The sequence below is a fragment of the Paramormyrops kingsleyae genome, chromosome 25 (assembly GCF_048594095.1).
Source record: "Paramormyrops kingsleyae isolate MSU_618 chromosome 25, PKINGS_0.4, whole genome shotgun sequence".
NCBI lineage: Eukaryota > Metazoa > Chordata > Actinopteri > Osteoglossiformes > Mormyridae > Paramormyrops > Paramormyrops kingsleyae.
In genome coordinates, this window is record NC_132821.1 from 26,015,702 (window position 1) to 26,031,198 (window position 15,497).

General features: G+C 41.3%; 1 protein-coding gene across 6 annotated transcripts in view; it reads right to left on the reverse strand.

The window, feature by feature from the left end:
* Window positions 1-640: 640 nt before the first annotated feature.
* Window positions 641-15,497, reverse strand: part of LOC111837384 (follistatin-related protein 5) — a 110,339-nt gene continuing 95,482 nt past the window's right edge. For all 6 annotated transcript variants that reach the window (XM_072707019.1, XM_072707021.1, XM_072707020.1 and 3 more), the window contains 6 exons: window positions 12,741-12,767; window positions 12,417-12,535; window positions 10,493-10,642; window positions 8,568-8,675; window positions 7,672-7,796; window positions 641-3,004 (listed from right to left, as the gene is read on the reverse strand). In XM_072707019.1, the coding sequence (XP_072563120.1) occupies window positions 2,302-3,004; window positions 7,672-7,796; window positions 8,568-8,675; window positions 10,493-10,642; window positions 12,417-12,535; window positions 12,741-12,767 (1,232 nt within the window). In that variant the 3' untranslated portion in view covers window positions 641-2,301. The remainder of the gene's footprint in view (window positions 3,005-7,671; window positions 7,797-8,567; window positions 8,676-10,492; window positions 10,643-12,416; window positions 12,536-12,740; window positions 12,768-15,497) is intronic.

Sequence of the window (15,497 nt, forward strand, 5' to 3'; positions counted from 1 at the left end):
CCAGTAAAATTGCCAAGGCCCTAGGCTATAGCTCAGGATAGCCTATGCATTAGACTGCAGAAGTAATCTACTAAATCATAGTAGTGGAACTGTGTTTTTCATGTGACTCGGATCCTTGATTTGATGAAGTCAGGAATTCCACGGCAGCGGGGCCGGATTTTGTAAGCGGTAATGCCTGGCACCCACATTCCCATCCAGTGATCAGCATTCAGCAGGACTGGCGCACTCATCATGCCCTGACAAGGGCCGCATGCTCCGCCCACCAATCGAGGCCGGGCTTGGCCGAACGTGAGCTCTCATCAGCCGACTGTATTATTTCACACATCTCACCCAGATTGTGACCCACGGCATCACAGGATCGGATGATGAGGGAGAAGCTTCCTGTAACATCACCCTGGCAACGGTGCCTTCTCTGCTAGCTATTTAGCTGGCGGAAACAGCAGGGTTTATTCTTTATTATTATTTTTTATAAATGGGTTCGTACATTCCGAGAGAATACTGGTAATTTTCCTGTCAAGAAAGGTATTTACTCAGTTTAATACCCTTGGTTCAGAAGAAGATGCGGGACAAGCTGGTGTCCACATACTGCGGCCTACATAGTCTATCAGCACTAGTTGACAAATAAAGTTAACATCAGAAATGTTTTAAAAGTAATGTTTTATTGTTTTTTTCCCCCAATTTCAAGCAATTTTCTACATAAATAGCAACCACATGAATAAGCACTCATGACTAAATGTAAAACAGACAATGCTATAATAGGTGACGTCACAATTCGAGAGATGCGGTTTCACTCACCCATGTGCGCCTGAAACTGTTTCGTCTGCGTCACGGTGGAAAATCTGGTTTTCGATCTTTACAGAGGAAACTAATTTAGTTCCTATAAATTAGAAACACTAAGATACATTTATGAAAACTAACGAGCGGGATAGTCAAAGGACCACTTAGTGTCTATGTACAGAACATAACTAGAAAAAATTTTATCACAGGATAGCGATTAGAAAGCTGTGAGATCTGAGCAGCTCTGTGTAGTTTAAACAAAAGGTTAGAAAAGTGTAACAGTTTTCGATGATTACCTCAGTTTTAAAGCCTCAGTATATAATATTAACCTAAAATAAAATGGCATAAAACTGGAATCGTGCCTTCGAAGAAAAGAAAAAAAAAGTAATCATAAAAATAAAAACCATTCAGTAAGGATAAAACAATGAAAATGCATAGAATACATCTACCCAGGAAAAGGGTTTGAATATGAAGCACAAACAGAAAAGGTACTGTGCTTAGATTTTTTTTAAAGACTGAAATGAAAGCCCCTCCACCCTGATCTGCCGATGTCCAACGTTTTGTTAAGTTTCACTTAAGAATAAAGCTTCACGACAAACCTTGGGCTCCTTGATAAAGCACAGCATAGTCACCTTACAAATGGATGAAATGTTCCTTTAAACAGAGTTTACTTTCTATCAAACAAGTCATTTTTTAATCTTACATTTTAGATACATCAGTCTTGCCTTAATTCACCATGTTAATAGAATTTTCCCGACACAAATTTTAAATAATAGTTATAAATTGTATCTTCACACAACATGTGAAAATGATTCATTTAATGTTTTTTTTTTTTTTTGTAGTGGCCTTATTTTTTTATTAGCGGACTAATTTTCTGATTTTCTTTTATACTTAGTTTAAAATTTCTAAGTAGCTGCAAAATTGTAACTGTCTGAAAGCTATAATCGACATTCCTGATTAGATCACATGCCTCAAAGTGATCTTCAAAGGAAATGGCATTATTTTGATCATTGAACTCGGTCTGGGAAATAATTTTCTAGTCATGATCGTACTGCCTCAGTACCAGCAAATTTGATTGGACCTCTCACACCTGAAAGATGATCTTAGGACTGCCGTTCTTACAAATGTAGATAATAGTTTCATTTGCTCTTCATCTTGAAGGTATATTCCTCCAAGGCACAAAAAGCAATAGAGCACAGTGATCAGTTCTCTTACTGTGATTTCCTTTTAGGTCTGCGGAAAGTAAAGAAATATTTAGACATAGCATCGTATTCTATTTAATTTAATCATTTTCCATCGTAATTACTATCGTTAACAGGTTTTCTTTCAACATGACTATTGCAATATGTCCTCACAATATTGGAATTTCTTATTATAAATATGTATGCTTTTTGAATTGTTGCCGCGGATAAAAATCTCGATTTAGTAGAATACCCAGAGTTCAATACAGCTTTTGTGTAGGTCTTAAGTTTAAACATTACAAGGCTGGTTAAATCCATAATTTTAATAAGTAGAATGGAATTTCTATGCCTCCCCTACCCATATGATTGTGTTACCCTTGGGGACATCGGTAATTTCACAGTTAAGTTTATTCAATCTGCCGTCCAATATGAAGAGAGACTCCCGTGAAGGAGTCATTAAGTATTGTCCAAACAGGCCGCTGTCCACGATCACCCGGTTCTTCCTGTTCCAGAGCCACTCCGAAGCTCTCATTGGTTCCTTTAGGCTTTTGATCATCTTGACCTGCCCACTGGCCAGCTCCACGTACAGCACGTCGGTCTGTAGCCTTGAGCTGGCGAACACGTGGTATTGGTGGACCTCGGTGAAGGACGGCTGGAATGCCACGTCAGAGATGTGTAGGTTGGTGTGGATGTCGAAGGGTTCCTGGATCTCTCCCCTGACCGTGATGGACTGGATCCTCATGAGGCCTCCCTCGTCGTCGACACTGACCAGGTAGTGCCCGTCCGGAGAGACATAGGGAGTGCCGCTGATGTCTCGGTTGTAGCCGATAACGGAATCGGTGATCCCATCCAGAATAAGCTGTGGCCTGGCTGCCCCCGTCACAGCATGTCTGCAGTTCACGAAGTAGTAGCCCCCCAGGTGCGTGTAGGCAAGGGCCTTGGGAACGCAGCCGTGTTCCTTCAGGGAAACCTTCTTCACAGTGGACATCGTCTCCAGGTCGATCTTGTGAAGCGCTGCTTCATTCTTGTGAAGGATGAATCCAAACCTACCAACACATTTCAACGAAAGAAAGTGATTGGCCAGATGCCCCCGTCCCAGCAGCCCGCCCCTCATTAATCGTGATTCGTGTGCTCATTTTCGCCTGGGATTTTTACCGTTTGTTTCCAGGCGTCAGATGTTTGTTTACTGTGTATGGGCCAATACGAGATCACTGATGACAGTTCGCATTGTAGGGGCAGACTCTGGGAGAGTATGGCTGCCCAATAATGAACATATTTCCTGAAAAAACTGTCAAAATCAATGATGTCTGCATCTTTAACAGGGGCGCCACGGTAGATCAGTGGGCAGCATTGTCGCTTTGTGCCTCCACAGCGGGCATTCTGAAGCCCGCCTTCGCTCTGTCTATGTGAAGTTTGCGTGATCTTCCCACTTCACTGTCTGGTTTTGGCTCCAGGCCCCTTGGTGTCCCTGACTAGAATAAACACTTAGAAGATTGATGGGTCCCCTGTATTTTCTACATCACTATTACCTCAAGTCAAAATCACCAAACTGCTAAAACTGATGAGCAATGTTTTATGTCAGCTTGGAAAGGTAATGAAATGCAATGAAGATGACTCTACGGGCCGTGACAGTAATGAAATGAAAGCTAGCTATTTATCATCGTGAAACCGGTTACTCTGTAACTTATTACTGACCTAAAAACGGCCAGTCCAGCAAAAATGATTAAGGATATGCTGACATCCTCATACACCAAGTTAGTGTTCTTTTCTATCTATATGTTGCAATCAAGTGAGACAGCTCATTAATAAATGAGGCATTTTTAAAGCATTGTGATTTCAAACATAATGTACAGCAATGTCAAGGAACATCTAATGTGAAGTAATACAGTCAGCCCTCGTGCATTCGCGCTTGTGATTTGCAAATTCACAGATTTGCGAAAATGACATGTTTCCTTTACGTATTTTATCGAATCGTACCTTGGTTACATATATGACTTCTGTCAATAAGTTTACAGTCCCATTTGTTTACTCATTTTACCTTACTGTGAATGCAAAAGAAAACGGCAGCCAAAGCCGTGTTCTATGAATTAGTAGGGGTAACATTATATACTGTACTGTAAATGTGCGAGTGTGACATCCATTAGGCGATACTGAACTCTATTTTTACATCAAACATTTGTCTTTTTTAAAGGTGATGTATTAAGCTAACTTTTAAATGAAATTAAAGTGTTTTGGGAGCATGACTGGGGTCATATTTAGGGTTTAAACCAGGGGCGCCCAATCTTATCCACAAAGGGCCGCTGTGTGTGCGGGTTTTCGCTGCAACTTCCTAATTAGAGGACTGATTGGCTGAAGAGTCCTCACACCTGGGTTTGAACAGCTGACCTACAGGTTATCCCAAAAACCTGCATACACACCGGCCCTTTGCGGATAAGATTGGGCGCCCCTGGTTTAAACTATAGAAATAAGCACATATTACCATTTTTAGTGACTCTATCAAATATCTGCGAATCCTCCTCATTCACGATGGGTTCTGGAACCTAACCTCGCGAATGTCCGAGGTCTGACTGTATAGCTAAATCTACGATTAATTATCCTTGTCTTTAAATGTTTCTTCTCTGCTTAGTTACTTTATTATCTTATGCAGGCCGTCTAACTCAAGTGATCTACTGAGTTTTTATTTACTAGAAATGCAACATCGTGCTGTTCAGCCAAATGGCTATTTCAATATTAGTTGAAATAATAGAACTTGTGGCCATAAGTGGAAATTAGCGGGAGAACATTTTAAAACAAATTTGAGGAAGCACTTCTTTACACAGTGTGTAGTTAGAGTATGGAATAGTCTCCCTGCTAGTGTAGCGCAAGCTAAAACCCTGGGTTCCTTTAAATCAGAGCTAGATAAGATTTTAACAACTCTGAGCTATTAGTTAAGTTCTCCCCAAACGAGCTTGATGGGCCGAATGGCCCCCTCTCGTTTGTGAATTTCTTATGTTCTTATTACTTGAACTTTGTATAATAAATATACTGGCAAAGAAATCACGGAATGAATGATAAGCTTAGAGATAATCCATGCCAACATAAACAAACGAATACTAGGTGCCAGGTGTGTGAGGCTGAGTGTACAGCCAAGGTTTCGGGGGGGTGGGGGGGGGTGGACTGCACTAACAGCCGGCTGACTGGACACTGAGCCCCCGGCCCTCTGCTCTCCTCCTGCGCTCGATCTGCTATGAGGAAACCTCAGAAAATTCCCCATATAAAAAAAAAAATCAATGAACCTCCCCCTCTACTGGATTCAGTAGGTTCCTGAGGCTCACTCGCCATTGCTATCGAAACTCTATCAAATTGCCCTGTCGAATCCAAGGAGGACAGGCCCAGGACTATGTTCCAGAATCTTCCAATCACCCACCTGCAACAGTAGTGACCCAGACCTCCAGTCCAAATACTAGTATGAACTACAGGTCATACAACTCATAGCAGGGCATACAGGAAAACACAATATATGACATTTTATGTCTATTTAGATGCCCTTAAACACTATTTTCCTATCTGGTTTGATGCGTTTACGAATTTAAAACATTTTTAACATTATCAGCTTTTGAAACAAAACCGAATCTCAAATAAATATAAAATTGAATCTCAAATAAACGTTATCTGGATAAGCAAATTGTACTCTAATTAATATACAGCGGTACCTCAGTTCTCGAACTCATTAGAACTTGAATTTCTTAAAAGTCGAACCAACCAGTTTGGAAAAAAATGACCTAGAGCTCGATCTGAATCACAGATGTTAAACCGTGAATGCCGACCTAAGATAACTTGTACGCGCGGGGAAATGAGTCACGCAGCACGTCTCTCAGCGGAAACAAAGGGTAACGCTTCAGTCTCAGCCTCGCATTAGCTGTGATAGCACCGTGCATGTTTACACTAGCTGAATACATGTATTTAGACAATATACCAGAAACAGCTGATCACACAGGGATTCCACATGGGGTTAACGAGGGGGCGTGGCACACGGAAGGAGTGGACGATCGGGGCAGGACATATTCTTTGGATACATTTATTTTCTTACTTTACCAATTACTGTTTTGATAAATGTGCTTAGACGTGTTTAGTACAGTATATGCTCTTCTTGTTTTATCCAGTTAATTTTGCTAAATTAAACATATTTATTGCTAAATCACACATATATTTCAACATGCTAAAAAAAACATATTTCGGTGTAATTTTTGGGGCTGGGAACCAATTAATTGGTTTTCCATTATTTCTTATGGGGAAAATTTGATCACAACTCGAACTTTTTAGGATTCGATCTGGAGTTCTGAACGGATTAAATTCGAGTTCTGAGGTACCACTGTATATCTTAATATATCAGTTAAAATAATTTTATTTGTTTAGTAAAGATAGCTAAGCGACTCCCACTCTGTACACTGTAATATGACTGACAGCACTTCTGCCATCTAAGTCCCTCTCAGCACTATGGTCGGACGCAGGTCTGCTCCTCTGGGTTTACGAGTGTGAATTACGCTTCTTCCGACGAAGGGCTGCAGCCCGAGTCCTGATGTGGAAAAGCATCTGAACTATGACTCTCACTGCAGAGGGCACTAAATGACGGGGACAGCGAGTGGACGATGATGATGAAGGGGACAGGTAAGGATAGTGTGGTTTATTGGTGGGGCTTTGGTGATTTTTGGAGATAGATAGCATTAAGAAGGACCTTGTTGTCTGTTGTCCTGATGGCGGCCTCTAGCCAAGGCTAACAACGCTGTGCATCAGATGTTAAATACAGCCCCCGCAGTTCAAATCTGTGCACAAAATGGATGTAGTGAATTTTTATGAAGGTGTCAGTGGTGACAGATGGATCCTGTTTTCAGTGGCTGGGGGGACAACGAGTGTCACAGGAGGTGCACAGCAGGACAAGGGACATGTAAGGCAACTCTAACCCCCCAACCCTAGCCCTAGCTCGAACCCTAAGGCCCACCAGGTCGATCTTTCAGACATTTCTAGTCACCTCGTGCCGCCACATGGATTATCCTGCATCACCCTGCATTGTCAGGTAACTAGCCAACCTCCTTAGCACACAGGAGTTGTGTTAGTATTTTTTTCTTGGACTCAACACTGAAAAACAAACTTCCCCCTCTTCCGGAAGTTCCCACAAACTGATAACAGCTCCCTGACACCCTCAAACAGTGCTGTGCAAGTAACTGAAAATTAGTAGTTAGAATTACTAGTTACTTCATTTAAAAAAGGAATTCTATTAAAGTAATTAGCTACTAGGGAAAGTAACTTTTGCGTAACTGCGCCCCCACCTGGTTGGCAAATTTTACCACCACCCTCTAGCCCTGGTAAAAAAAAAAATACCACAATGCTTTGAGTTATTCGGAGAGTTACTAGGAGTACACAAACAGGGCGTTAGCATCAATCATTAGGCGAAGCTACTCATCGGCTTCCTTATTTATAGCATCAAAAAAGAACCCGTTGGCTCTTGTCCTGGGGGCGCCCCCTAGCCAAGCTAACGACACACTGCGTCAGATGTTAAATACAACTGCAGCAGTGTCAAATCGCCGTACAAAATGAATATACTGCACTTTTATAGCGGCGTCAGCCATGACAAATGGAGCCTACTTTGGTTGGTTGGCAGGACAGCGGGTGTTAGTGGAAGTACGGGCTGGGTCATGGGACGGCCAGGCTCACCGGCGCCCCCTACCTCCCTTACCTGACATGATTGATGATGAGGGTGGTCATCGGGATGAAAAAATCATCCACCTTGTCAAAGCGCCTGCCGACGGGCTGTGTGTGGATGGTATGGTGGGATACACTCCCGCTGGCCTGATTGATCACCTGGGCAGAGAGGGAAAGGCGTTTCGAATGGAGACCTTCTGCGCCACTCTGCTCATTAAGCCGGCTAGAACATGTGGCCACACAGCCCGTTGCTGCCTCTAGTGGCAGCACTCTCGTATTGCACGTTAGCAGGATGGACCCAGCACAGCGCCATCTGTTGGTAAAAACTAGTAGAAACAGGGTTCAAATTTCATGTCCGGCTGAGTGATTTCACCTTAACCCCCAATTACTTCAGCGAAAGGCTGACACTGCTTTCTTGACTGTACGCCATTTTGGATAAAAGTATCTGTTAAACAAATACATACAAAGAAATACAGACAGTCCCCAGGTTAAGAACATCTGACTTACAGACAATTCGTACTTAGGAATGCACTGCCATAAAGCCTATCATATAATAAACTGGGTCAAATATAACAGTTCGTAATAACGAACACACATACTAATTTATGACACTCGTGAAAAATTGCATGGCTTTAGTTATTTTTTTTTATTACTGTATAGTTATTATTGTTAATATGTAGTGAATTATAATTATTCGGACTTACTTACAAATTCAACTTAGAGACAGACTTAGGGAAGGAATCTAGTTTGTAACCTGCAGACTGCCTGTACATCATTTTATTGCTGGGCCCTTAACCCCAACTAGGTTGCTTTGGTTAAAAGTGTTAGCGAAATAACTGTAAATGTATACTGCCAGTGTAAAATCCCATGATGCTTTGAGTCAGGCGGAGTCTTACTAGGAGTACAGCGACGGAGAGGCGTTGTGAGTACCTGTAGAGTAGGTGCTGTCTTCTCCATGTCTCCCCAGCTAAGAACCCAGACCTGGTCGTGGGATTTGTCGTAGTGCAGTTTCACTGGGACTGGATCGGTGCTCACTGTCTGCAGTGCCAGGCGAAACAGACCCCTCATCCGTTATTTATTCATAATCGACCGGAGCAGCGTTTGCAGTGATGCCGCATCCCAGCCGTCCGGTTTGTTAAAAATACGGAACCATCTGCTTATATGATTACTCGACCTCGATTAAGCTGCATATTAAAAATTAAATGAGCTTGTTTAAAAATGCATTGACCTTGACAAAACGAATGAGACGCACTGCATGTTTAAAATACGGAATCGTTTTTGAACACAGAGCGTATCTGGTCGGATTGACATATGGAAACCATGTATTCCAAATCACTTCTGACATGCAAATGCATATCGCATAATTCTCAGATGGAAATTAAATGCTTTGGTTATTTAAAAATTACTTTTTATACATTATTTATATTTCTGGCATATCTGGTCATTTTTGTGCCTGCATATATTATCATATTTATTTCTGAATACCTGCAAATATTTTGCCTTTAACTCTGACTTTTAGGAGGAGTCTGTGTTTGTAGTCACATATGTATATATTCAAAAAGGTGACAAAGCACAGAGCTTTAATATGATTAAGCTTGTTGATTAACCTCGCTGCAATGACTGATTATGAAGTAAGCTGCAGTATTGGCACTTAAACGCTAAAGGCTGCAACAAGCACTTTAATCAAAGCAGGCAATTAATTTAGGCTCTAGCTACTTTGATTATGGCTTCCGAAACAAGCTGCAACAATTTTCTCTTGATTTAGACTTTAAACCCACATCTAATTAGCGTGCTTAAGATATCCCACAACATAATACCGACAAAATGCTAATACGGTGAATCCTGCTAATCCAGTATAGAGATGGTGTTTGCTCATTAGTTCAGATTTTTTTTTCATTCCTCGAAAAGAAACATTTCAGAAAATAAATGGCAATAAAAACACATCCTCAATCCCCGCCCCCCTTTTCTCGCTGCATTTCGAGGGCTACCAGGGGGCTAATTATGGCCAATGGAATAATGGTACGGAAGCCAGTCTTCAGGTGACTGACTAATGAACATCGCGCTAACAGAGGCATGAGGCTGGTGACTCATGGGAAAGCCCCAGCGCGGCTTAGGGAGGACCTGTTGAACACTAGGGCCCCAGCCTGACGACAGGCCTGAGGCCTCAGGGACAACTTGCATCCCCAGAAGCATCAAAATACACCAAAGCCTAATTACGTCGGAAAAGCAACCTTTCTCACACACCCCACAAAGCCATGGCACCCCATGGTTAAATCTATCCGATGCACCTGCTCCTCACGGCCAGAGACAGCGCAGTGAATTTGCACGTTAATGTTGACGTTGCACATCAGACGGTTGCCAGGATGATATCTTTGAGCCATTTTGCATATTCCACTGGGTCACCTGTCAGGTACGGCTAGTGGAAATATAGTTTACAAGGTGGCTCATGCATGAATGTTGAATTTAATGTGTACACACAGGTGTTGAAATATGACCGCGCTCATGGTAACGCAAAGAATTGCAATCCACATGCGATGGAAGTTTAATTTAACCTCAGTTACCGTGGGAATCTGTGTAACGATGAGACAAATTATTTTCGGTGATGAATTCAATGAGAATAAAGCACTCTAGCTGTGAGCTGACTACTGGGAATTATCCGAAAGATCAATGAATACCGTGTTGCCGCTCAACAATAGCAACTCAACACAGAAATAGTTTTAAACAGAAGACCCTGACTTCCTACACAATGCTGATCATCAAAGGAATATTTGGTATTCACCACGTTCAGCTAGATTTATTAACAAGTTTACAGTGTGGCATGAAAAACGACTCCTTTATAGATAAAGAAAGCTTACCTGAACGGCCTTTTGTGATTGAATGTCTACAATAAGGACTCTGTTCAAGGTTGGCTGAGTGGCATAAATATACTTGTCCTTGACATTCACCGCTGACGTCCAGATGCATTTCTGTCCTGCGAAACTTTCTGACTTCGGGCAAACCTCCTCCTGAACATAACACAGGAAATTAACAAGGAAGATTTGGTGCACACGCTGCATATTTTATGGAGGGAAATAACTCAAACATAAATGTAACAAATATGTGTAAATGGTCCTCACATAGGGATCGAGGCATGAATATGAGATCGCACCGGTCGAGAAAAAGAACACCATCTTAGCACGAGCTGTATCCCTAGAGATGCCACAAGAAGGCACCGTTGAGTCTCATCTTCAGTAAGACGGGTCAGCTGACCTACATAGTAGCTTCCCAGCGGAGCGGTCACATTCAAGGTCCTGTGTTGCCTTGCCAGCACAGCCAGATGGAACCAATCTCAGTGGCAACACACAGGGGGATTCCTGAAAAGCCCTCACACCTTCCCCGGCAAAACAATCCTTCCTGAAAAGCTGTGACCAGCGTCTGTCATTAAACAGCCATGGCGATAATGGATAAGCATTGTTGATCGCTAATATATTCTCTGGTAGGGTTGTAGTAGAGGAGTCTAAATAAGGAAAAAAATCCACGCAGGAAAAAAATTCTATTTGCTACATACACACAGGTAGGAAATCTACACTTGTTACGTTTAAGATTTTGTTAACGTTTAAATTGATTTTTTATTTTGTTTATATTTAATTTGATTTCAAGTACTCTGTCATCAGAATTGCATCCATGGTAGCTAAATCACTCTAGCTGAACCCCAAAATATGTCCAGCCTTCATAATTGCACACACTTTGCAGAAAATCCAGCACTTACCCTCATGTATACAGCTCACTTAAGTAGCTAAAAGAGATTGATTATGCACCAGGTCACTGTGCTCACGACTATAAAATTTGGAGTGAATTCCGTCAGACACTATCTCCAAAACCCCACAGCTTCTTAAGTCACTTCACATCAATAAAGCATAAAATGCTCCGAACTCTAGCATCTGAAAGGAATCGTCTCCATCCCTTTAGAAATCTGGGTTACCATTGGAGGTGTACTTTGCCGAGTCTATATTTCACAGAGGCTAATCCTACTTAGCTTTACGAAATTATAAGGCAGGCCTGTGGTTTGCATGGAATAACCTCGCCTTGCTACGTTTGTGGCTTCACTCAAATAATTCGACAGGGCATAGAACATTGTAAGACAGCTCTTATGTTTCGCCCCATTTACATGAATATTTTGTGCTATCATTTTCTCTTTCACTGAGTAAGCATACATTTGCAAAGTCTGGTGCCATATACCCGGTATGTCATGGCAATCAAAATGGATGGTTTCAGGAATACCTACATCACGTGTTCTCCTAACACCATTTGAAATCTCTCGAGTCCTACCATCTCTTGGTGGCCCTCATTGAAGCACACCTTGTTTTCTGACCCTTCCCCTGTTTTGCAAGATGCCTGCTAAACGTATTCACAAAATAAAGGAGAGAAAATGGGTAACTTCAATACTGCTGTATTAAATGTAATTGAGGTGTTCCCTCAGATGAATCCAGTTGAGTTTCAAATGTGTGCAGATGATGGAAATTAGATTCCAGAGGAACCCTTTAGGAAGCAGAGCAATCCCAAACATTTAAGTCGGCTGTGATCTCCAAACTCATTACGTTCATTATGGGATGCGAGCAATATCAAAAAACTAATGACAATAACAACACTCTCCTCTTCATATCACAAACATCTACCTAGGATATGAGAGTTTTCCCGGACCACAGATGATTAACAGTAGCGCGCTATTGGGACGAGATAGCTAGCTGCAGTAATCTTATTTATCTGCGTCCGTTTTCAACAAGGAGCACATTACGTTACCTGCAAACCCAGCAGCTTCTCACTGGGTTTTATGTGTCTCTGGATTTCACACGCCACCGGCTGAATGACTTTAATCCCATCCTCGTAAAACACATAGAACATATTGGCAATTCCCAGACCTGCAGGACAGACGGAAAAAAACTCCCAGTCAGAATCTTGGTTTTATCATCAACGGATGAAAAAGAAAAATTATGGCCTGGTACCATTTTATGATGCCAACCTCTCATCTATAATTTACAATTAATGCTGGTTTGCAGTACACTAAAAATAATATGAACACTGGGGCATCCCATAATATAATTATCAAATAATGACAGTGTGTACCTTCTTCGCGCCATAGAATGTTCGCCACTGAAACAGAAGAAAACGAGAAATATTATTGCGAAAAAAACTCATATTCAAGAACACCTGAGATTCAGTTCCATCCAATAATCTGTTTTTATCCATATATGGGCCTACACTAACACCTGGTCGCACAAAGTCGGCCATTAATCAATGTCATCGAACGTATGTGAGTAATGAACATACAGATGTGTGTCCAGGATATCTGAACAAAACAGCATTATTGTCACTGCTCACCACATTTCCACTTTAAAGGTACTGAGGTTTGACACGCCAGTCAATGGTCATCACCAGTCAGATATAAATGTCCTGAAGGATGGGATTCAGGAGACACAACCTCACATATCTTCCTGACTGTGTCGATAAATTAGTTTTTTTTTTTTAAAATGGATAATATGTGGCAATATGTAAATATGGCAGCGGATAACAAACATGTCTGACAAACGTCGACAGTTTGTTTTGTTTTTATATACACGATGATAAAATGTTGATGTGGGGGGTGGGGGGTGTTATAATCTTGGCCCAATATTTTGTCTGTCAAACTGACAAGTAGCCGGTGTTGTATTCCCAGTTTAAACACCCCCTGGAAAAAACAGCTGCTTATTGTTACTCGGGCAATGAGACAACCTGAAAGCTAACAGACTAACCTGGTGTCGTAGATGGGGACGAACCTTTCAAGCTGCCTTATATGATAATCATATGGCTTAACGCATGAGCAAAGCCCACTGGCGACTCATGATTTACCTCCAGTTCACTCCAAGTGGCCCTTTCACGCCAGGATTAATGTGTCTCACAGGGGACAGCCGCTACTACGCACCGGGCACGGATAAATAAATTCTGTGCTTGTCTTCACATTTGGTGCTTTATGGTATGAGTACCATAGACCTGTTTTACGGCCTGTCCACGTGGAAATATACAGCCACTATTGCAGCTGGCGATTTTGGTTTTATTACAGCTATTGTCGAAAACAATTACAAAAGCTACATAGTAACTGAAAAGGGTTTATTATGAGTATTTCATTTTTTTTATTTTAAGTATTTTGCATTTACTGGCAGTTCACAGGATTGTCATGCCAATCATTTTTAAGAGAAACGTTACATCTGTATATGTAACGCAAGATACAATTTCATTTCATTTGGTAAAGTTGCCGCAAAAATTCATCACACTTATTTCACAGCTAGCTGAAGAGAGCTGAGCTCAAGTTATCCCGTAACTTGACTCATGGGAACTCAATGGGAATTTTTATTTGTATTGAATTCGTATGGTGTGTTGTGTTATAGAAAGGTATATAACTTTAGAACTTTGAAAAGATTTTAGAATGTGTGTAAGAGCACAGGGGCTGGAAGCTGTTCTGCTGGAAAATGAAATGTCTGTTTAAATATGTACCATATGGTCTGTGCTGCATCCCCTCCTTTGTGCCCACTAAGGCTACTCAGGAATACGTTCACCTGTAACATCCACTGCTTTGCTTGCCTTTGCTGCAATATGTTGTGATACCATGGGCTGACAATCAGTTGATTAAAACTCCCATACTAAGAGAGGTGTTTGCAAAAAGGTCGACCCAGCCACAAAACTACAGACTCAAGCAATTTGATAATGGCAGTACATTGGAAATGGTTTGCTTACCCTTCATTTGGTACATCAAAGCATTAAGCATAGCTATTCTCTATGTGGGTTCATGCTCCTGGCTCTTCAGCCGGGGCTATAGGTTCCAGAATGATTCCCTAAAAACTGAATTTCACTCCAATCTGTCACCAGATCTGGCGCTGGGAATCTGATGCAGGACTTTGCGTTTGCAAAGTGAATCAAATGTTTTGTGCCAGATAATTGTTCATTAAGTTCTTATAAGAGACCTACGTGTATACATATGCACAAAACCAGGATGTCTGATGAGCGCTTCAATCCATTAAATTAATAATCTATTAAGTCCTGAAGTCGGACAACAGCGAGGCTTATTAGGAGCGTAAAAATGGAACGAGATGCTTGGCACCCTGGGCTTATGGAATATGAGATGGAAATTATACTATCGAACATGAAGATTCACAACAGGCATCATTCCCGACATATGAAAACCTTGTATATCGTCCATTTCTGCCGAATTAGGACTGAGCTGCTTAGATTCGGGGGTCTACCCACCAGCTAGCTTATAAGACTTAATGAAACGGTTTAACTATGAGTGGAGAAGCTAGTTCTGCCCAGGGCTATCAGATAGCTCTTGAACATTAAACCCCCCCCCCCCTCCAAAAAAATAAAAAATAAAAAAATAATTCGAATACAACAATAAAAACATCAACCAATGTGCAAATCATGCCCGGGGCCTTTGTTAATTAACTCTGACGGACACACTAACGACTTTCGGCTAACGGATATTTATTTTTCCGTACAATTAAATGGCGCTCTAAGCAGCCAGCTTTTATTTCTCAGCATAGAACACTTCAAAAGCAGTGTTTAACCGTGATCTAATTAAAAGTCTGCATTTGTTGGGTATTGTGTTAGGTATTAAACAAAATGGTTCATGTGTAGAATATATAAATGGCAGTAATAATATCAATTATAAGAATTATTGTTCTAATTTCTGCAGATTTAGTGAAGCATGATGACTTACAGTCCGAACTTTTTAATTAAAATAGCCAAGAAACAGATTTTTTTCACATCAGTAATCAGGAATTAGGACAAAAACTAATTACAGCTGGGTTCCTGATCCTATAACCTTACATGATGTGTTTTACAAGTATTTTC